At 45.0% G+C, this 27,500-nt stretch overlaps 1 protein-coding gene across 1 annotated transcript in view; it reads right to left on the minus strand.

The window, feature by feature from the left end:
• The window catches only part of LOC134094696 (cytosolic carboxypeptidase 4), a 109,537-nt gene that overhangs the window by 66,439 nt on the left and 15,598 nt on the right, over nucleotides 1-27,500 (minus strand). Inside the window, exons 7-16 of the mRNA XM_062548318.1 lie at nucleotides 22,010-22,218; nucleotides 21,421-21,589; nucleotides 20,124-20,188; nucleotides 18,730-18,846; nucleotides 7,770-8,023; nucleotides 7,137-7,349; nucleotides 2,948-3,031; nucleotides 2,439-2,528; nucleotides 1,279-1,427; nucleotides 46-133 (exon numbers count right to left, since the gene is read on the minus strand). Coding sequence (XP_062404302.1) covers nucleotides 46-133; nucleotides 1,279-1,427; nucleotides 2,439-2,528; nucleotides 2,948-3,031; nucleotides 7,137-7,349; nucleotides 7,770-8,023; nucleotides 18,730-18,846; nucleotides 20,124-20,188; nucleotides 21,421-21,589; nucleotides 22,010-22,218 — 1,438 coding nt within the window. The remainder of the gene's footprint in view (nucleotides 1-45; nucleotides 134-1,278; nucleotides 1,428-2,438; nucleotides 2,529-2,947; nucleotides 3,032-7,136; nucleotides 7,350-7,769; nucleotides 8,024-18,729; nucleotides 18,847-20,123; nucleotides 20,189-21,420; nucleotides 21,590-22,009; nucleotides 22,219-27,500) is intronic.

Genomic DNA, 27,500 nt, shown 5'->3' on the forward strand with positions numbered 1-27,500 from the left:
CTGACGCGGAGTTGACAAAAGCTGTTGGGTGTCCACAGCTCTCACCTGTAGTAGCAGATCTCAGTGCCGGTGCGCAACCAACAGGGCCGGCCCTCCAGAGCCTCTCGGACGGAGAACAGCGCCGGCTGCATTCCTGACAACACACACACACACACACACAGGTCGTCCGTTTAAAACGCAAGCCGGGGCGCCCGCGAGCAGGACACACAGAAACACCGCAGCGTAAACAAACAGAAAAAACAAAAGGCAGACGGCTGAACCTAAAATGGGGTCACAGCGAACTCACTGACACTGAGAGTCTGACCGAAACCAGTTGCCCACTGGCTTAACTGTCCGATGAGTCACTTTGACATAGCAGGCATCAAGGTAACAGCTATGAACTTTGTTTCGGACAGCCAAGCAAGATACCGTAGCAACACTGAACACCATATTCCATTTCATTATTGCTGGTGCACATGATAGTGACATGGATGTTGCAGGCAGCATGAGGGACACACAAACACTGTTTATAACAACTGACGAAAACGCAAGTAGGCTCTTGGAAGCTAAATATTTGATTCAAACATCTTACTGCCACTGATTGTTATAGAGTATAAAGCAGGAATTTGACAGCCTCAAAGAGTCAACACACAGACAACAATTTCACCGACAAGAGAAAGTGCATGAATTTCAATAGCTTACTGTAGCAGCTGTACCCAGACAATGCCAGACTCATACTGAACGACTCTGTAGTGAAACACGTGCAGTCTTGCATGCATTTCTTGGTTGTGGAATTACGTTACATTACATTACATTTATTCATTTAGCAGACGCTTTTATCCAAATCAACTTACAGTACACGCCGGTATGTCAATTACATTACAAGGGCCATTCTTCACAGAGCAACTTGGGGTTAAGTGCCTTGCTCAAGGGCACAATGGTGGAAGTCGGAAATTAAACTCACAGCTTTTCAGGCTACTGCATGCTAGCCCAGCTCCTTCACCACCATGCTACCACTGCCTCATAAGGATGTAACATATAGCTCACAGCATGCTACCCCAGCTACTTCACCACCATGCTACCACTGCTCCATACGGATGTAACATATAGCTCACTCTAATACCAATATCATCAACCTTTCCAGAATTAAACATATGCTGACATATACACCTTTGTGAGGACTTCAGGTGTGGCCTGATAAATGAGGACTCAAGCACAATTTGCTGTCTGAGTGACCACTGGTAGACCTACAGTACGGCAGCGTTGAAATGAGAGCGTGCGGAGGCCATTGCTTCTTACCATAGTTGAACTGGCTGTTGGTCTTCTCGCCGTTGATGATGTTGAAGCGATAGGGCACGTTGGCTTCCATGCCACTCACCTCGAAGTAGAACCACTGGTGGTGCTGCGACGTGTTGGCGTCCGCATTCAGAATCAGGTCGTACTCATACCTGTGGAGTAGAGGCCACACTTTAAACCATTTTGAAGAGTTCATCAAAGGAGGGTTTTTTTTTTTTTTTAAAGCCTGCATGGTTCCATATGGTTCCTTCTTGATGTATGTTTTGCTGTTGGGCCTAGAGCCTGCAGTAATGTTTATATATATATATATTTATTCCACTGCTCGGTTGAGTTCCCCATTGTCCTGCGTTCTATAAGGGTGTGCATTAACTTTAGATACGCACGGCTATGAAGTAGTTCCATTGTTTTTGACCGTATCACACTTGAATATTAATTCGCCAAACTCGTTGTGAAGTTTAAATGCACTGTCACGTTACATAGAAGCTGTAAAATACAGACGTTCAGATCATAGTAACGTTTAGCATATGACAGAGGTGTCATTTAGCTAGTTAGGTGGCAGTAGGCTAAGAAAAATAGCAATCTTTCAAAGTTAACTTTCATCAGAATCCTGGGATGTGCCAGCTTGACAACGGGAGATTAGAACTAACGACTGGCTTTTGGCCATAGCAACCATCCATTTAGAACTAGTAACCGCAGTTTGAGAAATTAGTTGAAATGTGTCTGGGAAAAGTAGTTCTACAAATAATACCGTTCTAGCGATTTAAACAATTAAATTAGCACCGGAAACGAACACAACGCAAGTGCCAACAGTGGAATAAGCGGGATAATGGACTTCACTTTTCTAGACGGAACGTCCCTCCGCTTCGCGTCAGGCCGTATCACCGTCTAGAACGTGCATTAACTTTGAATAACCGCACGGCGTGTCGTCCATTATCCCGTACATATAGCACCCCAAGAACCCAAAGTACAGGTAAACAACAGCACTCCACAACGGCTTGCGTCGCTTCACACCAAATTATACTAGCAATTGAATTAAGGCAAGTAAAGTAAAGCAAGGGAAGGAAATTCATCTAAGTGTATACAAGTAGCCATTTTAAGTGTCAAAGGTGTATGTCCGGCACTTCAGTGGGGAAGCCTCGGTGGGCGGGAAAGCGAGGTCGTACCTGCGCACGTGCACGGCCTTGCGCAGGTTACCACACTCGAACTTCGAGAAGAAACGCAGCGAGTCCTTGTGGTCAGAGGAACACTGGGGACTAAAGAGACGTGGACATCAAGGAGAGAGAGAGAGAGAGAGGGAGAAAGCAAGATAGTGAGAGAGGCATGAAAGAAGTTCAAAAAATTCCCAAAACCGCAGACTGAGAATGTATTACTCCTCCTTTGTAAGCCTTTGCACTTGCAATCTTCACACACATACAGACACACACGCACACAGACACACACACACACACACACACACACACACACACACACACACACACACACACACGCACACGCACACGCACACGCACACTGCCTGTTCAACCATTTCTTCAAATGCTTCCTGCCTGCCTGAGATTTCCTTGATCCTAAAATGGGTTAGAGAATGCAGTTTGATCACTCTGTGGCTGCACATGTCGATGTGACAGCGTGACATCAGACAGACAGACAGGCTGACTTTAAAGGAACAGTTTACCTAGGATCCTCCAAGTCAAAGACAACTTTATTAATGATGTCTTCAGGGCACAGAAACCGTTGGATATCTTCCAGCACTTTCTTTCTGAAAAAGAGAAATATAAAATTAAAAGGTGATTTGTTATCTGTGGAGTATGTGGAGTGTGTGTGCAACTCATATAGGCCAGTGGTGCGCACACACAGGGACACACGTGTACGCACGCACACACACACACACACACATACACACACGTGCATGTGCACGTGCACACACACACACACACACACACACACACACACACACACACACACACATTTTCCCAGTCATGTCAACTTTACCTACATTATACAACACCAAGTCATTACTCCATCCTCCTCTAGTCCAGTGTTTTTCAACCTTTTTTGAGCCAAGGCACACTTTTTTCATTGAAAAAATCCTGAGGCACACCACCAGCCGAACATTTTAAATAAAATGAAATTTTATTGAAAATGAAATTAAATAAACATCTGTAGCCCGCATTAACGATATCAAGTCATTCTTGTCAAAGTGTCTTGAATGAACACAAAGAAAATTATTTCTATTCACTCTTTTTTAGACCACTTAGGTGAAATTGGATAATTTCCCACGGCACACCTAACAATGTGTCACGGCACACTAGTGTGCCACGGCACAGTGGTTGAAAAACACTGCTCTAGTCTAAAGAGTCACTAGTCATCCATATTTTTGATATCCAAACTGACACATTTGTTTGCACACAACAATAGCTTGTGCAGGCTTCTTACAGTGCAGCGCCTGACTAAAATATACACACACAACTCATTGTTTCGTGGATTGCCTAACCAATGCCAAGCTGAATAAATACCACTGCTAAACAGTGCATCGGAAAAATTCTGAAGCTAAAAAATGAAAAGATATACTATAAACCACCATCCCAGCAGGACATTTGATGGAGACAGGTCAGAAATAGTGGTTTCCTACAGAAAGTAAAAGTAAATATATTCCTTTCTTTAAAGTCGGAAATGTACTTGCCATTTGTATAACGGGATTGTCAGGTTATGAGAAAGACCGCTAAGACAATACCACAGTAATAGGACAGGGTGGCTAATGCTGTACTGTATGAATGGCCCTTTCAAATAGGTTCATGTTTCAACTGGGCTGAAGCTAGAATGGAGAGTGTTTTCTCTTTTGTGTGTGTATGTGTGTGTGTGTGTGTGTGTGTGTGTGTGTGTGTGTGTGTGTGTGTGTGTGTGTGTGTGTGTGTGTGTGTGTGTGTGTGTGTGTGTGTGTGTGTGTGTGTGTGTGTGTGTGTGTGTGTTTGTTTGTGTGTGTGTGTGTTTGTGTGTGTGTGTGGGGGGGGGGGGGGGGGGTCGTTTTCCACAGTGCTTGTCTGAGCATGCCATAGATGCTAATGACATATCTTCCATTTCCTACATGTGATGTGTGGAAGATACTGTATATCAACCATTTTCTAATCTAGCCTTCATCATCCATAAAATCACACAATTACATACATAGTGATTTCAGATTGACTCTCAAGGAAACAGGATCCCAAGGGTGATTACATTTCCAATAGTTTCTAAAATATGAAAATAATGACAACAACTTATACTCGCTGAAGAAAGTCATATTTTTGTTTTTACTGTGCACAATGATTGAGACAGAAGAAAATTGCCCGAGCCACCAGAATGCTGCCGGCTGTCGCGCATGTTATTTCTGAGTCAGAGAAACCTCTCCGCGGCTGGAATGACACTAAATAGACCCATCACTGACTTATCTTAGCTCTGAGCGGGCACACTGAACTGTGAAATAAAATAAATGAGTGAAATAACTGTCTTGCTACATCCCAATCTCTCTCCTGCACATGGGAGAGTTCTTCGAGGGGGGAAGAGAGAGAGAGAGAGAGAGAGAGGGAGGGAAGGAGGGAGGGGAAGAGAGAGAGAGAGAGAGAGAACGACAGGGAGAGAAAAAAGTTTTTCAAGCAAAGAGAGAGGGCTGCATAATTAGAGACGTCGTTTGAAAGTGTGTTTAATAAGCGAGGAGCTCTCCGAGCGCCTCTGGTTGCTCCGCACAAGCCCAGGGAGGAGAGGCATGATGAGAGGCCGGCTGAAGATCATAGGCTGACTGCGGCAGCCTCGCGGTACCCGGGAGAGCCCAGGGTCTGTGGTTTTAAGAGAACAACACAGCCCCTCAGAGATCCAACTTTTGCTCCAAACCCCCGCAACAAAGCTCCCGCTTCTCCCAGCCCCGCGCTTCATTTGGGATGTTTGAATTAAGTCCACACGGCTTGCTCTGCCATTTCATGTTGTGAGCTCACATAGTACAAACACAAGCAGAAGTACAGTGAGTCTCTCAACACACACCGATTGAATGCTCTCCGACACTCTGCCCAGTAATACTTGTCTCTCCCTGTTCCCCCCAGGTCTGTGTTTGCAGTCTAATATGGGAAATGGCATGGCAGATTTCCCTTATAGTGCTATAATCTTGCCCTAAACTCCACTCCCTGGGAAGAATAAATTAAGCTTACATCTCTCTAACAGTGGCGGGTGGCACTAGTATTATTAGCGCATTAAGCAACAACAAAAAAAAGACAACCGCAGGAAGTCTTGATCTAGCAGCGTTTTGTAACTTGTTACGTGCCAGCTGTATTTTGGTGAAACACTCCTAAACTCGCATAAAGAGGACAGCAGGGGAACTGAAAACACCTTCATCTCATTTTCTATGCTTCACAAAAGTGTGTTGCAAGCACAGTAATGCCTTGCAATATTCCCATGTGTGATGGATCTCACTGCATGATAGATCTCATGGCAATATGCCGATGAATCTTTTGTGTGGGTGTGTGTGTGTATGTGTGTGTGTGTGTGTGTGTTGATGATGATATGCCACACTAGACAGTGCATGACACTATAAACTTTATTATTTTGATTACTGATCTACGACGATCTGTTGTGTACAGTCATTGTTATTGTCTATGTTTATGGTCACTTAGTTGGGCGTGCTCATTTGGCATTCAGGAAACGTTGCTTTAATATTGTATTGTGATCAAGAATGCTTTGGGATGGACTTAGGCAGAGATCACATTGGCCATTGGCAAATGTTCCTATTGTTCTCTATGGCCCGGCAGCGGAACAGCTGCATCACTAGCATAACACTAGTGTTGAACAGGCTGAGCTTTGAACTTGACTCAACTCTCAAAGCGCAATGCAAGCGTATTCAATTGTCAGTTTAGGCAAACCGTTTGTGTTACTAAGGAACAAGACAGAACTGATTATGGTCTGAGCATTGTGCTTCTCTTGCCGCTGCCACTACATTATTTCCAGAGTAATGCCCGCCTTATGTTCGTCTTTGGGTTTTGCATGATTGAGATGTCCGCCAGTTAGGGGCAGTTTTCAGATGATTTAATCATGCTGACTTTACTCTGCAGAAGTGATTGAGTGAAAGGCCATTTAAACACTGAGTTCTATGTTTTCTGGAGTGTTCTTTCTCGTGCACATGGCTATTACGGTTAGGAGGCTACTGTTCACTGGCGTGTTGCATTTTAAAACCGTTTGTATCTTACACTTAAGATATATGCTTATGCACCACCTGCCTACACTGTACATGTAGCCTACAGTATATGACATTGCACTTTTTTGGTTAGGTTTGGTTAGACGCAAAATGCATTTTGTTGACTGTACTTGTACTGTGCACAATGACACTAAAGTTGAATCTAATCTCCTTTTAGTTTCTATGATAAGTGTTTGTCTGCTACCCTCAATGTCTTTACATCAGGTGTGACTCAATGTATGGACGGAACTGTGCACTATACTTTTATGTATTTGCATCATGTTGTGCCTAAACTGCACCCTCGGGCCCTCTTCGCCTGTTGCCTCAACCTGATTTCTCCTACACCACTATGCTCCCCTGTGACAGTGTGTACATCAATACCAATCTATATTGTCCTGTGCTGAGCTCAAATGACCAAAGACATGGGTGCACAGGCTAATAGCCAATTACTCCTTTGTGTACGATGGTATTGAGCAGTCATGAAAGAGTTCAACATCAAACTCAAAGTCACAAATCCCACATGTGTGAGAGTACAGTACATTAGTGAGATGCGAGATCTTACTTCAGGAATCATGGACTGAAGGCAAATAGCAAAATATAACGCTGACCCCATAAACAAACAAACAAACAAACAAACAGAATACACAAGGCCGCAGCCCTGTTGTACCTCTGGACATTGGGTCTTCGGACGGCCATGGGCTCTGGCCGCGGAGGAGGGAGGTGGCCCCAGAAGTCTGGGAAGGCCAGGATGGAGTAGCCGGCGATGGAGCTGGTGTTGGCGGCGGCGGCAGCGTACAGCCGGGGGTCGTGGTGTGGGATGCAGGAGCCGAACTTCTCCAGCAGCCGATCCACCATACTGCGATGACCCTCCTCATGGGAGCTACGGGACAGTGTGCCAGTACACACACACACACACACACACACACACACACACACACACACACACACACACACACACACACAGTCCATCACACACAGTCAAAAAAATAGACAAGCATTTGAAAACACAACCAACCAACCAAAGGACAAATACATGAACACTGATACATAGCCATATGACTTACAGTAACTGCATCTGGTCTGTGATGTCTGCATGCCTGATACAAAATCTGCCTGAAATGAGCAACTGTACTTTTGAAATGCGGTTCAGAAAACCGGGAATGGCATTCTAAATGACACTGTGGCTACTGTGACACATTTGGGCACAACACTCCTGTTCAAAATTGCTTGACGTTCTTGCCCGCTTGCTTGATATAGCAGTGTGCAAGCATGCAAGTGGACCAGTAGCAGCCTGCTGTACCTCAGGCACTGCCTGTGGAGGTCTTTGGCCTTCATGTTGTGTTTGTCCTCCTCAGGTGTGCCGTGACCCTCGCCTCTGGAGATGGACGAGGTGTGGCCATTTCGAGGAGCACAGGAGGACGGGGCCTGGACGGAGACTCTGTGTTCCTGCCGCGGGGAGCCTCGCCCTGTCCTCAACCGCCGGTCACCGCTGTCCCCGTTCAGGAGACTGTCCTCGTCAGAACTCTCCTCTGACTCCGAGCCCGAGTCCAGCTCCTGGAAGACATTGTTCCCGCTTTAGTTCCTCAACGTGAATCCTAGGACATACTTTTACTTACACTTACTTACGTACGAGTCTAACCTCTAAAACGCATCGCTTTTCTCCACTCCATAATCCACCATATAATGGGGCTTGGGTGTCTGTTTGCTATGCATCTTGCATGCCTTAGATGTTGCTGTGTCTGATTCAGTGACTAATTCCCACTGTAATCTTGTCTTTGAGAGTATTCAAATTGAACAAGAAATCAAAGTGTTTATTGTGCCTTTGCCTCTCTCTCTCTTTCCCTTTCTCGCTCTCTCTCTCTCTCTCTCTCTCTCTCTCTCTCTCTCTCTCTCTCTCTTCATCCAGTCAGTCATGTGTCTTACACAACATGCCATGATTATTTCATGTGCTTATGATTATGGTTATGGGATTTGGCAGGCACTTTTGTCCAAAGCGACTTACAAATAAAAACAAAACAATAGCTAAAATTAACAGTGAACAGTTTTAAAATGCTGGAAAGACTACTTTAAGGAGAATATTAATCTCAGTAGATCTACAGTACACCATGGGTACTGTAAGAGTGGTTGCACATCACTAGTTCCTCAACTGATCGCGCATACTGTAGGCTACAGCTTGGTCATACTGTAAACATCTGCAGTTAATTGTCTGAAGACTGAAGTGAATCATCAGCTTAAACTGAGTCATCTGTTAAACTTTGAATGAAATCTCTGAATCATCTGTTCAAACTGTACATTGAGTTGTCTGTTTAAACAGCATCTGCTTAACCCTAACCGAACAATCTCTTTAATTCAGAATCGGACACACTTATAGCAGCTTCTAGAATGCTCCTCATCAAACATCTCTGTAGCAGCTCTGTCTGTTCTCAGGATGGGGCAAAGACAGATCTCTGGATCTTTCCGATGTTTTGTTTTGTCACAGCATGTGAGTAGTACACTCTGTGTGTGTGTGTGTGTGTGTGTGTGTGTGTGTGTGTGTGTGTGTGTGTGTGTGTGTGTGTGTGTGTGTGTGTGTGTGTGTGTGTGTGTGAGTGTTGGGTGGGGGAACCTGAGCCGCCACTAAAACATCAATCAGACACATCCAATTCCTCTTCCCCAAACATTCACTTCTACCTCACTCTTCCTCTCGACTTCACTACTGTCAGAAGAAGAGAAACAGAAGCCTAAAATAAACTATGAAAACGAGACATCTGTGGACAGTTAAAAAAATAAATAAATAAAAATAAACCAGCCATTTTTTTTTCTCTCTCTCTCTCCCTCTCCTTTTCTTCCAAGATCCAGCCAGAAATAAGTGGCCAGTTTTGCCCACATTCGAGTAACATCAAACAGGTGATGGTGCCTTTGATATTGAAAGCAGATTATGTCCTCCAATTACCAGCGTCAGACAGACGGAGCGCGCAGGGACATCAGAGACCCAGTGGAGCCTGCTGCCTCGGCAGCCTTACAACATCAATTTAGCTGCGGGCCCCGCAGAAGCTACCGGAGCTGAAGGTCACCGCAGACGGACGACGCGAGACGACACGGGCCCTCTGAAGCGGGCGGAGAGACGACGTGACCGGTTGAAGCAGGTTGAAGCGCTGGGGTTTGACATGAGGAGGAGGGTGGGGGCTCCAGCCCAGCCCAGCTCCAGAGAAGACACAATAAGGGGGGAATGGGAAATGGGTCGTGGGTGAGTGGGTGGGTGAAACCACCACCACCTCTGTTTCTCTCAGTAATGTATGAGCTAATGTATCACATTAAGCGTTTCAATCACTGCACATTCGATCTGCTCACACTGCACGTTCTATCTGCTCAGACTGTACGTTCTAATGGCACACACTGTACGTTCTAATTCCACACACTATCTGCTCAGACTGCATGTTCTAACTGCTCACACTAACACAACATGCCAAAATCAGTTGGGAACTGGAATGTTGATTTTCACATCTTATAATAAATTCTAATGTGAGCTCCATGTGTGGTTTAGTGACAAACATATGCAGATAAGTGAACTCATGAGACTACAGCAGACTTTCAGAGGTGTAACCGGCAGTGAACTTCAATTGGTGCTTTATACTCTAATCGTTTCCAAAGTGCAGCAAACACATATTTCTTGTAAACAAAGATTTTGAATGCAGTTGTTTACTCAATTTCAAAGAAAGAGCCAATTTAAATTTGCAAACAGATTCACCTTGGTTCACCCAGGCTTGAGTCTCCTATAGCAAAACAAAGCCAAAGGGCTGTACTTTTAGGAGATTTGCTGTTCAGGCCTAGTCTCACCCAGTGTGGCAAACTGCACCATTATACACACACCGAAACGCCAACCAGCATCAACATACAACATGACCTCAGATCTGCACCTATACACTCTACAGGCCAACACATATTAACTACACTTAAAACCAACTGACAAACACAACATTGTGACAAAACATAATAATGTAACGATAACACAGACAATTTAAGGGTAGGCAGTGGAACAAGTAACCATATAAATTCCTAAGTGTGATGTTTGATTCTCAGTTAAAATGGACCAAATTTGTTGAGCTTTTATATTTAAGGATTAGCATGCAGCGTTTTCATTTTTGAGAGGGCTGAGAGTGTTTGGCTTAGAGAAAGACATTATGCTAACTTTTTATAGGACTGCCATTGAATCCATCATAAGATATGGCATCATAATATGGTTTGGGAACCTGTCTGTTTAATTCAAAGCTCAATTGCAAACTCTTATCAAGAGAGCTGGGAAGATTACGAGTATGCCCCGACACACACACACACACACCACCACCACTACCTCACTGCAAGAATAATTTGAAGTAACATTTAGAAAGCAAAAACTAAAGATATCAGAGGACAGAGGAACATATTCTACATGGTGAGTTATTCTAAGGAAGAAGATACCAAACCACAAAAGAAATAGGTATAAGGGTTTGGCTATCATAGCTGTTAGCTCACCTTCTGTGTTAATGTATGCTCTTTTTCTAATCTGTATAACCAATCTCTCAATTGCCCAGGACAAATTTCTCTACCTAAGAGACATTCCAGACTACATGTAATCTTATCTTCACTAGCATTGGCAAGGCGCATTCATTCCCACCTGCACATCACTCACTAGACCCCTCCATATTAGCGTACGGTAGGCTCAAAGCCAACGATATCTCAAAGTTGCGACAGCCGTTGACTTCCATGTTAAAGCCAGATTAGAGCGGTCACGTGGTTAGTGGGTAGCCTCAGTAGTTCCCTTGGTCCCTGGTTTACTACGGGATTGACAGCAGCGATCGCATTAATATTTACGGTAAATACTCAATGAAAATTACTATAAACTGCATTTCCACATACATATATTACTCAATGAAAATGCATTATTATGCACACGACCATAAGTCATGTAGAAAAGTCTTATTATAACACCTGAGATATTCATTCATTCTCAATGAGAATAGTTCCTTTCAACGACCATGACATACCGGATGTGCCGCCATTGTTTGTACACGGGAGTCAATGGTAGTGTCGCAACTTTGAGATATCGATGGCTTTGGGTAGGCTAACTCACCAATGTAATCTGTGAGTAGCAGTTCCTAAAGGAGAATCAGTTCAGGAAGTGCACTGCAGCAAACTTAAAAAAGGAACTTTCTGTTTTGACTTGGTGTAATCAGAGCAACCCTTTATCAAAGTGAATTGGTAATAGTGTTTAACTGAATTGCAGCGCTTGTTTTTTCCTCCTTCAGAGCATTTGAATTTCACATTTTGGACTGGAGAAAGTACATGCAAGCACAAAAAGATGTTCATGAATATCTATGAAACGATGGAGATGATGTGAATCCCACAGCATATGCAATTTCACAAGAGAAAACAACTCTCAGACTAGACTTCCTAGGAAAGGCTCTATGCTAAAAAACAAATAGAAATCGCAATGAATAATGATGCAACGGCTCCAGAGGTAACTATTTAACACAAACATGAACTTAAACTAATAGCAGTGAACTTCTATGGCAAATGAAACCCAGTTGGGTTAGTCTAGATATTAGGACCAAAAGTCAGGCAGCAAGACCACAAACATCATCCAGACAACATGACCACGGACTACTATCTTAATGAGTAGTTAAGGGCAAGTCAGTATGGTGGCCCCTCATCTGCCACAATAACAAGACTAGTCTGGGAACTACAGACCCCTGTTACCCAATATTTACCAAGGTGGAATCAGATTCCGGCATCAGCACACTGCACCAGATCCACATGGTCATAAGGTGGGCTGATGTTTGCTGTTTTAAACAATTTGAAGTGATATTTGGAGACTTGGAGCAATATTCTATGCTATGTGAGCAGACACACACATACCATGGACCAAATTTCATTACTCTCTTCCTCAGAACCGCAACCTCGGGACAAAGGTAAATATGTACAGTAACACACACAAACGCACACACACACACCATTTAATATGGACGATACACACATGGACTGTGAGGAGCACACTTTAGTGCAATATAAAGAGTTATCACCACCGGACTCCAGCATATGAACCACATAAAGTTATTATTACTTGACATTAGAGTACTGAGACGAGCCTCTTTGCTGACTGCCCGGCTGTCAGCCGGCACTGAGCCAGATCGTGGCCAGACCCATTCCGAGGTTGGCTTCTCTCCGGATTGTGCTCGGCGAGGTAAATCAGCATTAACTGGTCCCTCTCTACCTCCCACTCCTCTCCTCTTTCTTCTCTCCTGTTTTTTTTCCCCCTCCCCTCCCCACTCGCTTCCGTCCCACTCCGCCACGGAGCGAGGCTGCAGTGTGCACAGAGCAAAGCCAGTGATCAAAGGCAAGGCCCTGACGAGTCTGCTGGCTGCTCCTCGGGGAGGGAACACCAACCCCCTCCTCTTCCTCATCCTCATCCACCCCACACACCCACCTCCATCCTCCTCCGCACCCCGGCACCCCCTACACCCCCACACCAGGTCCCTGGGCGGCATGGCCCCATCCAATGGGCAGGGCACATATCAAATCTCCTCATCCTGTTATGGCTTACGGTGCTCAGAAGGGCTGAATCATAACACAGACTTTCGTTGTGTGTGACCGTTACGGTGGGTGCACACACTTGTTTAGCACAAGGTCCGAATACTGAATAGAAGCCTCCACAACACACACTCAAGCACACACACACACACACACACACACACACAGGCACACACAGGCACACACACCATCCCTCAGTCAAAGTCAGTTATGTGCAGGTTGAGTGAAATGATCGTGTGTGATGTGTGAGGCTCATGGTAGTCCATGGATTACCTCCTCTTCTCGCTCACACCAAATGGAGTGACTATACACTACACTAGTATGTTTGGTGTACAGTATATGCACAAACAATACACAACTTGAATACTGCAGTTAAGATTTGAAAGCGTGGATTCTTTCTTCTTGAGAAACCTTGAAAAAGGCCAATTGGCCGAAACGTTGGTGAATAAATTTGAGAAATTTGAGAACCGAGTGTGCGGCAACATTATCTTTTTCTATACGTTATGTCCCATGCCAGCATCTCAAAGGGTGTGCTTTTTTTTTCTTTTCTTATTTAGCCGTGGATTCTTTAGCATATATGCACAGCAAACTCTGCTGCACTCGCCTAGCGCTGCACCGCACTGCAGCCAATGCCAATGAAAATACAAAGTAGTTACCAAGGTCAGCGGTCAAGGTCAGCGGCGACTAATCAAGCTGGGTTGCGTTCGGAGGAGTGCCGACTGCAGCAGGCCCTGTCACTTCCTGCTCATGAGGGCTGACATATCAGACAGCCGCGAGGCAGAGGGCCAGCCAAGCAGCTTTTAGATTCTGTGTCACGTCAGCCTGACTTTTCTCTCTCTATCTATCTATCTCTCTTTCAGTATCTGTCGTTCTTCCCTTCTTTTATTCTTTCTTTCCTCTATTCATGCGGTACTCTTGACCGCACTTCTCTGATAGCAGTTGTTAGGAGTGCCAGGAAGTCTGGAGTGAAAATTGCTCAATTCACCGGCCGTGGCGTACCCAAATCACTGGATCAATGGGGAATGGCAGTAAATTAATTGGGGGAAGGAGGTATTTTTTCAGGGGCCTGTTCATCTTGTGATGTCATTTAAATTAAAATAGAGTCTGAAGGAAAACGAAAAGAGAGTGAGTAGAGAGAGAGAGAGAGAGAGAGAGAGAGAGAGAGAGAGAGAGGTGAGGCTGAGGGAGAGGTTGTGGCGGTTGACATATTCATTCCCTCCACCGTATCAGGCTAATCAGACTGAAGGCGTTAGAGTGATTCTGACTGCTGACTGCTGTGCCTTATAACACTGCACACTCTTCACAAGGGCTGCCAAAGGGGAACACTAACAAATGGCCTACACTAATTCAGGAACAAACCAACTAGCTACAAATTAGGACCAACTCATACACCACAAACAAAGCTACACTAATTCAGAAACATACCAACTAGCTGTAAAAGGACCAACACATACAACACAAAAAACTACACTAATCCAGTAACTAGCTACAAAAGGACCAACTCGGGCAACACAAACACAGCTACACTAATTCAGAAACATAGCCAACTCGCCACGAAAGGACCAACACATAGCATACAACAGACACAAAATACTGCTGTAATGTAAACACATGCTAACATGAACAGAAAACTGTAGTCACACAGACATACACCAATACTAATATGAAGCAAACAGACAGGCTATTTATTATGAACCCACATCTACTGTAACACTAACACAAAAAGTACATTATTTGGCTACTTGACACATGTAGCACCAGACAAGAGACCCACCAATGCAAAACAACACCCGCCAACAACACAACAACACATTTATGCTAACACTTGGCTACAGCAGCCCTCACTGACAAATGCACACGATTATCAACACAAACACATACAATCACCACAACCCAGCTACATCTCAGAGAGAGAGAGCAAGAGAGAGATGCACGAATATCAACACTCATACAGCCTAACCGCTCAGAAGGGGGAGGTTAACCTGTCAAAGCTATGAGTCATGGGATATTTATGCTAAGGTTCAGTCAGGGACCCTGCACTTACCTCCAAGTGTTTTTTGCATAGTGTTATCTTGATGCTTTAGAAGTGAGGCTTTGTTTGTTCCTCATCAACTCCTTGTTCTACAGCTAAACAAATATGACTCCTAGCTAGCACTGCATAGCACTAATTTTACAGAGTGCATCAACTGAACTGCAGAGCTTAGTATCCCAATAAGCTATACAAATAGACTCATGATTAGAATTGAAGCTTGTCTGGATGTAAACAAAACACCTCTCAATAGGTAAATGCATCTATGTTTGTGTTTATGGCATTTAGCATACAGTATAGCATTTGGTAAGGGGACAGTTACTGTTATTGCTGTGCATGTTTCTTATGCTGTTTGGCCCTTCTCCCAGGCTACTTCTCTCCTATCTCCTCTGAAGCTTAGTTACTTGATAAGTCATCAGTGAGGGACAATGGGACTTTCCTTTTGGAAGAGGTACGGCCTACTGTACGAGGTGTGAGGAATGCTGGTCTTGATACAGCCTCAAGTCTTATTTAGGGTTTCTGCTATATATTTACTGCTACATCAGACGACTTTGAAAAGATTCTGGAAAGATTCTTTATTTTTTGTATTTTTTTTGTATTTTTTTTTTTTTTTTAAACTAATGCCCCCCATTCAACATTTATTCAAAAGACAATCTTTTAAGAGTCTCTCCCCAATCTTGTCAAAGTCTTCTGGTGATCAAAAGGCTGACATTATTTGTAGGCTTGATCCAATGTCTTGCTTGTGTAACGGGTGATAGCTGGTTAGCTATGCTGTGGAACGTTAGTAAACCTCACTCCCCGACACTTCAAGAGCGCTGCTGGCATGAAAGCTAGTAGCCTGGGCTTTTAGCTGGATTGTTAGCGCGCTCGACTCCCGATCCGAGGTGCTGCTGTCTCGCGGGTTCGAGTCCGGGCGTGTGCAGGGCTGGACCGCGGTGGTTCCAAACGACGCAGGTTACATTGGTGCCGTGACCCGGATAGGGAGTGAGGTTTAGGGGGGTGAGTGTAACGGGTGCTAGCTGGTTAGCTATGCTGTGGAACGTTAGTAAACCTCACTCCCCGACACTTCAAGAGCGCTGCTGGCATGAAAGCTAGTAGCCTGGGCTTTCAGCTGGATTGTTAGCGCGCTCGACTCCCGATCCGAGGTGCTGCTGTCTCGCGGGTTCGAGTCCGGGCGTGTGCAGGGCTGGACCGCGGTGGTTCCAAACGACGCAGGTTACACTTGTATGTCTATGTTGTTGACAGATTCTTAAAAGGTGTTTGTTGAGATTTGCTTTAGATTGAGATTGTTTGTTTGAGAATGATCTTCACACTGTAGCCTAACTGTGCGTTCACAGACCAAGAGCGACCAAAGCTGCAAAATCGCCGGAAGTAATTGACTTTGAGTGGGGACGAGCGACTACAGCGACCAAAACGACCACAGCGACCAGCATCAAAACTTGGGCGACCAGAGCGACCAAAAAAAGTTAAAAACAGTTTAACTTTACGCGAATTAGCTTTGACTCGTTTCGGTTGCAAAACACTGACAACCAATCGGAATGTAGGCGTGCTTCGCTTGTGTGGATGTCATAAACGAAATCGGATGTTCAAATCTCTCACGTCATTAGCGACTTGTGCAAAAGTTTTTTTTTAGAAGCTGCATTTTACCAGCGTCAAAAGCGACTTTGCTGCTTTGGTCGCTCTTGGTCTGAACGCACAGTAAGGCTGTCCAAGGGTGATCCATAAGAGTTATAAACAAAATAAAAGAATAGCCTACTGTTAGCATGTGTTTGCTAATGTTAAAATGCTGATAGCCTACAGGCCTACTGTGTTATACGTTATGATATGTTAATAATAATTGCAGTGATCCATATTAAGCTATGGATATTTTGTGATTCTGATTCTATCACTGACTAAGTGATAATTGAACACAATTTTAATCCTGTGCTGATGTATTGTTATGTGATATTCCACTCCATGTAGAATATCTTCCACAGCAGAGTATCAAATGCCACGCCTCGAGCTAACGTCACTAATTTCAAAGGGTCTCCTATGGCCGTCGGAGTTCCTGTCATTCTCACACCTCCAGCCAGCAAAAAATCAGGAGGAATGTGCAGTGCAGCATCACGCCGTCTCTACTGACTAGCTCATCAAAGCCTGAGCATGGATCTCCCTCAGATATCACAGATGATAAAGCACGACGTCCCTCTACACGCCAAGTAGGTAATGACGATTTATGACATCTGGGACTCATTCATTCGTGACGCATTTTGGGAGATCTTGAGATGTCGGTGCACATTTTAAGCGCCAATTTGATCCGTCATCAAGTCATTAAGGGAGCCACTTGTGAGAACGCCTGCCCCCACAATGTGGAATCACAGCTTAAGCAGATAAATATGAATGACTCATACGTAATAAGATGAGAAGATAGGCACGCAGCCTTCACTGATCACCAGTCCATATCATCTTCAGCTCTGGGGATTTATATAAATATAAGTGCCCAATAATGGGGGAAAGACAGCTGTGCACTAATCCTGGGGTAATAGGCTGCAGTGGAATTAGCAGGGCTCTTCTCCTATCTTCACTGCAAAAACAGGTGTGCATGTGTGTGCGTGTGTGAGAGAGAGGGAGAGAGATAAAGAGAGAAGAAGAGGGAGAGAGCAAGTGTACTATATATGTGTGTGTGACAGTGTAGGTGCTGTTTATGTATGTGTGTGTGTGTGTGTGAGAGGGAGAGAGAGAGAAGGAGAGGGTAAGTATACTGTATAATGTGTATGTGAAAGTAAATGTGTGTGTGTGTGTGGGTAAGTGTTTGTGTGAGTGTGTGTATGCGTGTGTGGGGGTGTTGCAGCTGTCTCTCCATCACACCTCTGAGAGCGCCCCTCAGTGAGGGATAAGGAGCTCACTGGTGGCATTTGCGAAGGTGGAGGGTACAGTATCAATCTTAGAATCTCATCACATAGCCACCCGTGACTGCGGGAAGAATGTTAAACAGGGAGAGAGAGAGAGAGAGAGAGAGAGAGAGATTAAGACTTCCCTGCTTGGAGTAGAAGTAGACTAACAAACAGCAGTTGCTTGCTACATTGCATTCTGGGCAGGGTTGGAAGAGAGAGGAGATTTTCTATGTCAAGATAAAATAAATGTTCAAGTTCAGAACAGCTTGAACTGACTATGCTTGAAGGGGTCAGAGGAGCACAGATCTAAGTGGCTTATGAAAGATACTGGCCCAGGCCGCCTCTCTGCGATGGCTTTCGGTTAGTTTTACAGTTTGTTCTTATAATGATTAAGAAAACATCATTTGGGTTTAGCTTGGACCAGACTCAAAGTCAGACGCAAACACAGATATGGGAGCTTTTCTTCAGCTGTGGTTATTCTAGAATCCATCAGCCACTGTGGTTATTCCAGAATCCATCAGCTATTGTGGTCATTCTAGAATCCATCAGCCACTGTGGCTATCAGCATTGAGCCCTCTGCTCATTGCCAAATCACTTTTTATCCTGGAACTGAGTTGGCGCCAAGAGCAGACTGAGCAGCATTAATATACTTTACATATGCACATGGCGCACACACACACACACATACACACACACACACACACACACACACATTAATTGAGAACACACACTCTGAGACACACCGGGAAGTCATAGTGGAGTTCAGGGCAGACACCCTGGGCAGTTGAGCTTACACACACACACACACACACCTGAAAGTCGTGGTGGAACTCTGGGCAGAGACGCACGTACTGGCCCAGCTGCTCCAGGGGTCTGTCAGGTTCAGGCCGCTGCCGCAGGGACTCAAGGTCTGTCTCCAGGTCCTCCTCCTGCCAGGGGCCAGAGCAAGACGATCAAAACACCAACGCTACTGCTGTGTGTGTGTGTGTGTGTGTGTGTGTGTGTGTGTGTGTGTGTTTGGTGAGTGTGTGCGTATGTCCCTTGGCTGTGAGCCAGAATGAGACGATCAAAACACCACCGCTACTGCTGTGTGTGTGTGTGTGTGTGTGTGTGTGTGTCTGCATGTTTTTGTGAGCATATGTCCCTCTGTCTGTGTAAGTGTGTATTTGTCTGAGATATCTTATAAAAAAGCATAGTGTGTGTCGTGTCTATGTGATATTCTCTGTGTGTGATTTTATTACTGCTGCAATGCAAAGTGGGTTCTCTGACATGAACAACACTGCACTGAACTCAAATGAACTGAGAAATGCAAAGAGAATGAGAGAGAAGAGACAGATGCAAAAACGTCTGTGAAGACTGCAGTAAAACTCTCTCTCTCTCCCTCCCTCCCTCCCTCTCTCTCTCGCTCTCTCTCTCTTTTAACTCACAGTTTGAGTGTGCATTCAACGAGTGTTTGAGTGTACAAAACAATTCGGTTTTTAAGTGATGATGTAATAATGGGATAATAAATATATTTCCGGGTCCAACGGCTTTCAAACTCACATGTTGTTCTCCATGGACAGTAAAATAAACTAATATTTTTCGCTATTCTGACTAGCCTTTAAGGAAATTGTCATCTTATACGGACTTGTTGCCTCAACCTAATCAAATATTTATTTTTTTGCGGAAGCCTGGACGTTACCCATTAATTTATCATCTGGCTGCATAGCTACAGTGATTACTTTGTTAAAGTTTAGCGATTTTGTTTTAAAACCGTTTAAACGAATCTTGAATCTTGAATCTTGAATCTTGAATCTTGAATCTTGAATCTTGAATCTTGAATCTCGAATCGTGATGACAAAGTTTACAAGTCGCAAAAACCGTCTGGCTGCGCTAATAAACGTCTTTTCACAAAATAGCTGTTGGGTCCGTGACGTCGGACTTAAAAACCGAATAAAGTTAGCTATGATAGGTGATATGTGCATGCCTGCTCATGCATACAGTATCTCAATGTGAGAATCTCTTTATGGTTGTGGGTTTGTGTGTGTGTGTGTGTGTGTGGGGGGGGGGGGGGGGTGCCTGTGAGTGTGTGTGGGTTTGTTTGTGTGTGTCTACATACATGTCTGTTTTTGGGTGTGGGTGTGTGCTTCTACATACATGTCTGTGTGAGTGTGTGTGTGTGTGTGTGTGTGTGTGTGCGAGTTTGTCCCCAGTTCTCATCACTCACATAGTCTCTGTTCTCTGCATCTTCATTTTCCACATCGCTGTCACTGTCGTCTTCAAAGCCCTCACCTTGAAGAAGAGGATGGAGGATATCAGAGGAGTGCATAAATGTCAGGACAGGTACTGCTTGTGTGGGATCAAACAAAGAGAGTCTAGGGGCCCTTCCGAGCCTTGTTCCTCTCTGACATTTACACCTTTCCTCATGTGTCACTTGTCAAGTTGTTTCAGGTTCCATGAGCTTGTTGAAAAAAAGCCTAGAGACACTCTCCACAAAATACAAATCTGTCAAAAAGGCAGCCACATAGAAAACTTTTCCATTAAAAAGGAAAATAAGATAATCCTCCCATTTGAAAAACTGTCACAATGACAGGAAAAACAATGATTGTTGTTTTGAACATTAACATAGGTCAGATTAAATTGCGCTCGACTCATATTGTGGTTGGGGAAACCGATGAACATTAACGTCTGTTTCCGACACAGCAAATGCCAAGTCATTTATTGTCAATCTGCATCACACAAAATAATGAAGAAAAAAAAAAAAACCCTTGCACTGGCCTGTTCGGCTATCAACCTAGCTTCACTGAATATTTTCTTGCTCATGTCAACACTTGACGGAATGAGTAAACACAAAACAAAACAAAAAATAATCAACAACAACAACAACAGCAGCAGCAACAACAAGCTCAACAGCCAAGCTCATTATCACAGTGATTCCGCCTAGCAGGAGCGACCTCTGAGGTGGCCTGTGGTTGGCCGTTGCCGTGCACAGCCTCCGCAATCAGTCAATCAGTATTGACCAAGCTTTTACTGGCCTAGCGTTCAGCACCAGGCCAGAGGAGCTGCAGGCTTTGGAGAATCACTGAGGAGGCTGAAGAGGATGAGTCCCAGCTTATGCATGGGAGGGGGCAGGGCTGGCTGAAATACAGCCAGAGGGTTCACTCTGGCCCAATCCACTGCTGCTCTCAGTCCTTCGAAATAAATCTTTACTGTGATGCAATACACAGGTTGGGAGATTTGGCAACAAACGGTATCTCTAGGCCACACAATTCTGAAGGTTTCCCAAAAACAAAAAAAAACATGTTTTGTTTGTTTGTTTGTTTGTTTTTTGCTCTTTTCTTTTTTGGTTCACACCAGGTTACCAGAGTAAACTAATCTTCTCCAGCATAATATAACTTTATCCAGAGTAATCAAATCTTAGACAGAGTAAAGTCCTGTTGTTAACCAGAAAAAAACAATCTTAGCCAGAATGAACAAAACTCATATCCAGATGGAGAGAAATCTCCACAAAAGGACAACTTTACCTTGAGTTCCAGCTGTGGACTCACAGCTGCTGAGGGTCCCGGCTGGTAGAGGGAATCGGTAGACGCTCATGTCAGAGGCCAGAGGCAGCGGACACTTGGGACAGCACTTCCTCATCAGCTGCACGGCCGGCTCAATCAGAGACTCCATGCCTCTGGTAAACATGCAGGTCTACACCCAGCATGGACCCAAACACATAGATAAGCTGTTTAGGGAAATATAGGCTGAGACAGAGAACATATGTAGGTCCACAGTACTGTACAGCATGGACTTAAGAAATCAGAAAACTAAGTGAAATGAGGGGTGGATAAGACAGTAGCAGGAACAACTGTTAGCCTTTGATTTGAGTGCCCTACCAATCAGGTTAAAGTTGATTTCATGGTAGCTGTTTGGTTTGATTTGATTATACAAATTAGAACACTGACATGAGTAAAAACTAAAAACTCCACAAGTCCAAACATAAGTCACTGGAGCATGCTTGTATTATAACACACCATGTGATTGGAGTAATGAGGAGATGATGGATTATTGATGATGCTACAATAACAAAGTGTAGACTCTGCCTCCTGATTGCTAGCAGCAGAAAAGCACCTGTGCGGTCTGAAAGAGGAGTGCAATACCGCCCTCGGCCACCAGGGAGCTCCTACCCAGGCTGGTGTTAGTGGCCCGGTGCAGGCAGTGCAGGAGGGCCCTCTGAATGAGGAGGTGCTCACGCTCTGTGTCATTACTGTGCCAGTCTTCAAAGAGCTTTAGCAGACCTGAGATGTAGCCTTTAGACACGGCCGTCCGGCAGTTCACCTCTGAGAAGGAGAGAGAGAGAACAATTACGAGGAGAGGAAGACAACTATGATACAAGTTGAGAGTTTGTCTCTGGAGAGAATATGTTTTTCTTTTATTTCCAAAACGAACAGAATTAAATCTGAAGGACTTGGATGTGGAAGTTCTGCCAAAGCAGAATAAAATGACAAATCTTAAAACAATACAGTACAAGTCATAGAGTAGGTATGGTCTACACGTTCTGCTTTCACACAGAACAATTTCCAATTTTTGGTGTCTGTCATATGGTTTTGTTTTGTTGCCAAGCATGAGTGACAACATTATTAAATGGTCTTGTGCTACCAACAATATGAATTTCCTGTGGTGTGGACAGTTTGCATGCTATTGATATCCTGTGTCCTATGAATGTCCTACTTGTCTCAGTCTGAATGTGAAGAGGGGGGCTGCGTATTCGTTTTGATATGGGAACTAAATTTTGTTTCAAATATGCACTAGGCTGCTGTCTAAGGCGTTCACATTGTCACCAAGGCGAGGCGAGGCAGGCTTTCGCTTTATTAGCCTGCCATGGTTCAGAGAGTGTTTATAAAAGTAGAGAAATGTAATAAGGGCCTGAATCATCCAAACAAACAAACAAACAGACACACAATAAAGCAGAGGAGAGAGATTGAAGAAGAGCGAGCAGCAGGGAGAAGAAAATGGCTTCCCGTCAGAACGTGATGAATTATTTCAGATGTGAGGTGGAACAAAACAACAAAATGGCGTACAGAAAAGAGCAGGGCCTCTCCACTCGGAGAGAGCCTCAGCACTCAGTCATGTCCACCGGAGATGTGATCGCCTCCGGTCAGACTGCCCTCTGGCCATCTAGTCAGTCCAGGAACGGAGGCCCCATTTCCCAGCAGTACCAATGTGCAGTGCAGTGCAGTAAATACTGGTAGTCTACACTACACTGCAGTATCTCCAAGCTTTTGGGGAGGACAGGATACAGCCCTGATCAGTGTGTTTCTGAAAGTCATGACAACTTACAGTAAGAGCAGGTCACCGCCTCCCAGGTGGTTTCCCCCGGTCATTGTCATGTCAGACCGCATCTGCCTTGACGCAAGAGCTCATCTTCAGATGAATTATGGGGAGACTCTCATTACGCCTCTGCTCTACCAGTCATATTTACTGAATGTGTGTTCAGCGTTCATATCATAAGCCCCACTTGGTCACCATTAGCGTAATGTGATTAAGATAAGCTTTACAAATGGCATAAATGTACACATATATACATTCGTTATACCCTTCTCTGTTCAAGGTTTAGATGCCCCTGGGGCTTTACTAGCAAATGGCTTTAGTATGATGTCTGAATGCTCAAACACTGCTACTACAGTACAAGCAGAGAAATCCTCCCCACATACAATCACAGGTGAGGTGACAGACCTGGGAAAACACTTGGCTTGGAGGACTGACGCTGTGGCTAAGGTGTGAAATCTGCTGTGTAGGGCCACAGCCCATGCACATCCCAGGCCAAAATGGGATGGGTGCAGATCAGGATGCAGTTCGAGAGTATCCAACAAAACCAACGAACCAAACAGTGTGGATGGGAGCTACCGATTGAGCGGATCATTTTGCCATGGCATCATTTAGCAAACCAAACTGCCAAACCAACTTTGGACATGCTCATGTTGAATAAAACATCCCATACCAGGTCACTCTAATAAGACGAGTAATCACAATTGGAGATGTTTCTTTTTTCTTTTCCATTTCAGAGCTATTTTGTCCATTTCAAGGGGAGTTTAGAGTTAATTGTTTTGAGACTATTGTTTTCAGCATGGTCTCCCTGCCTCCTGCATGAAAGCGTTTGATAGATGAGATAGCACGCAGTCAAACATTTTCACTGCAGAGAACCTTCAGTTTAACACCACCACCACCACCACTACCAACAACAACAACAACAACAACACAACTCAGTAAGCAGCAGGAGAGACTGAGCTAGACTGAGCCTGGGCTGCTGCATTCCATTTGAAATAGTTCCTGTTCCGGAACACAAAGTTTCCTGTTTATCTGATGAAGAGTGTGGAGGCGGGCCAGGAGCCCCCCCCCCCCCCCCCCAACACAGCAGTTTCAGCGAACGCCGGGGTAACTCCGGGTTAGAGGAGGACAGTGGGGCAGTAGGGTTATAGAACCCATGCTTCCAGTAAAGAGAGAGCAGCTGGGTTAGAGAGAGAGAGAGGCTGAGAGGGCAGAACGGTGGTAAGGAACTACATACTGTAATGGAGCAGAGTGGCTCTGGAGTTCTAAAGTTCAAGAACCATAGCAGCATTATTTGGGCTCGAAAACTTTACAGAGCAGAGGAGTATTTATGAACAAAAATCTTTCAAACTTACACACTTAAAACTTTAAACAGAGAAAAAAAATGGGCAGAAAAGGAAAAGATGTAAAATATGGCCTATACTGGAGAAGGTGAGGCAGCACAGAGGTCCCATCTACTGCAGTGCCTCCACAAAGAGGATACTGAGGTTAAAGCCTGCAGCAATGTCAATGTGGTGGACCATGGGAGACCACTAAAGACATTATTTGTAAAAGGATGTAAGGCTCTTCAGCCACTCTGCTGGGAGCTGATTAGTCAGTGTGGACATGATGTAGAGAAACATGTCACTGTCGTGGCCCCTATGGAGAGTGGATATGAAGACATATCTCCATACTGTTAACATGGCGTGTGTGTATGATACAGGTTTTAAAGCGACGTGCCAACAGCTCAGCACACCCACAGATCCACAGGATATCATGTGGAGGAATAAGATACTGACAGCAGGCCTGTGGGACCCACTCTCCTAGCTATGGAGTTGGGTGCTGTGATTTAAGTCTCTATGAGTGTGCATAAAAGATCTGCTATTGAGCGCAGAGCACCGGGTCTATGGGTCTAAGCACTCTGGGCTCTGGCTGTGGGGATGTGGGGATGGAGCTCAGGGAGATGGAGGTGGAGAGAGCCCCAGGAGGGAGCACTGGTGTGGGGGGAGGCAGCGAGCCTGAGTGGGCTGCCTTGGCTGCTGGTGGTGCTGGCTGTGAAAGTTGAGTATTCTATTTCTGTCCCTGCCTTTCACCCTGCTCCAGCTCAACACTCTCATAATTCTCTGCTCTCTCTCTCTCTCTCTCTCTCTCTCTCTCTCTTGCTCTCTCTCTATCTCCATCTCTCTCTCACTCTCTTCTTCTCTCTCTCTTCCTCTCTCTATCTCTCTCTCTCTTCATCTCTCCCCTCTCATAATTCTCTGCTCTCTCTCTCTCTCTCTCTCTCTCTCTCTCTCACTCTCTTCTTCTTTTTCTCTTCCTCTCTCTCTCTCTCCATCTCTCCCTCCCTCCTTCTCTTTCCCATCTCCCTCCCCCGTCTCTTGCTGTCTTTCCTAGATCTCAGCATGTAGACTGAGAGAAGTGAGATTTGAAGCCCGTCTTCTTTACACAAATACAGATCCCTGAAATATTAATGACAGCAAAGAGTTTTTATCATGGTCCCGAGGGAAACCCACTTCTAGAGAGGCGTGCGTGTGTGTGTGTGTGTGTGTGTGTGTGTGCACGCGCATGAGAGAGAAATAAATAAATGAAAAAAACCATCATATCCAACACATTAATTGGTGCATTTGCAATTACAGCTGCTTTGCCGCTTGGCGCTGCATCATGGAGGATTTTGTTTTTAATGTTCCAAAAAAGAGTAGATAAATGGAAGATACCCAAACTCGTCTTTCCTGTCCATGACTCTCTCTCTCTCTCTCTCTCTCTCTCTCTCTCTCTCTCTCTCTCTCTCTCTCTCTCTCTGTGTGTGTGTGTGTGTGTCTGTCTGACAGCAGCCTCTCACTGTGGAGGATGTGGAGGATGACATCTATAGATCTTTTCAGTCTAAACCCAGCCAAGGCAACTCAACAACAATCTGCAGACGCACGCACCACACTGAATGAACGGCATCTTGTCCATCTCGTTGGATGTGTGAATAGCATACTGCCTGAGACTTTGCAACCCTTTTTAAAAAATAGATAAATAAATAAACAAATCTCCCAAGGAGCAGCAGACTCTGGTCCACATTCACAGCCACGGGAAAGCAAGACAGATCAGGCCGGGTCAGATCGGATTGCTGTGAACGTGACTGGAAGCCCTTAGCCACAGCTTTTGTGAAAACGATGCTGAGGAAATAGAAGGAGTGAGAGAGAGAAAGAGAGAAGGAGCTGCTGAGAGATAGAGAGAAAGAGAGAGAGAGAGAGAAAGAGAGAGAGAGAGACAGAGAGAGAGGTTACAAACAGTTACAAACAGGAGAAACAGCATCAACTAAGTGGGAGGGGAGGTTGTGCCAACACTGCCGGCCGTGGTTTCAAGCTGAGGCAGAGAATGGGGGAATTAATTGCTCTGTTTCCCCTTTTTCTTCCTTCGGCTTATTTATATGTGCGTGGTTGTGTGTGTGTGTGTGTGTGTGTGTGTGTGTGTGTGTGTGTGTGTGTGTATGCATACACATAAGGATGGCCCTCCGACCAGAGCCAAGAAAACATGATGATATCCACAGGCTGCGATGCCTCAGCAACCGCAGTGCAGCAACAGGTGGCCAGCACGACATGACGAGGGGGTGGGGGGGGGGTGGAGGAGGAGGTGGAGGAAGAGGAGGAGGAGGAGGAGATGGGGTGGGGGGGTGCACCGAGAGAACCACAGTGCCACCAGCTGTATAGTCTGGGAGAGCCACAGCAGCATGAAGGAGAGGAGACAGAGAGAGAGAGAGAGAGAGCGCTGGAGAGTGAAGGGTGAGGGCAAAAACAGAGCCACACTGCCACCTGCAGGATCTCTGTAGTACTACATTTTGACACAAGACTACGTTGAAAGCGAAGCAGACAGTGTCTGTCTCCCTCCATCTCTCTCTCTCTCTCTTTCTGTCTCTCTCCCTCCATTTCTCACCCTCTCTCTTTCTTTTCCTCTGTCATCTCTCAGAACCTCCTCGAGTCCTATTTCATTAGCTATGTCTGTCTCACCTCTCCAGTCTGAATACTAACTGAAATGTAATCTGCGATCAAAAGGCAGAACTCATCGGCCCATATTTCGGTGTTCAGAAATGGAGGGTCAGACTCAGAGGCCCAAAGTTTATAGACATTAAAGGCGTGGCCCGTCCACATTCACTTATTTAATGGCGTGAGTTTGTGATCAAATGCTGGTCACGATAGGGCTGTTGTTAATGGGTGTGCTTTGGGCGTAACGTCTGTCATTCCCTTTAACAGCAAGCATAGTCAACGACAACGACAACGACAATGACAACGACTCTACACAGTTAAGTACTCTCACTATTGACTGACAAGGG

The sequence above is a fragment of the Sardina pilchardus genome, chromosome 10 (genome assembly GCF_963854185.1).
Source record: "Sardina pilchardus chromosome 10, fSarPil1.1, whole genome shotgun sequence".
Lineage (NCBI taxonomy): Eukaryota > Metazoa > Chordata > Actinopteri > Clupeiformes > Clupeidae > Sardina > Sardina pilchardus.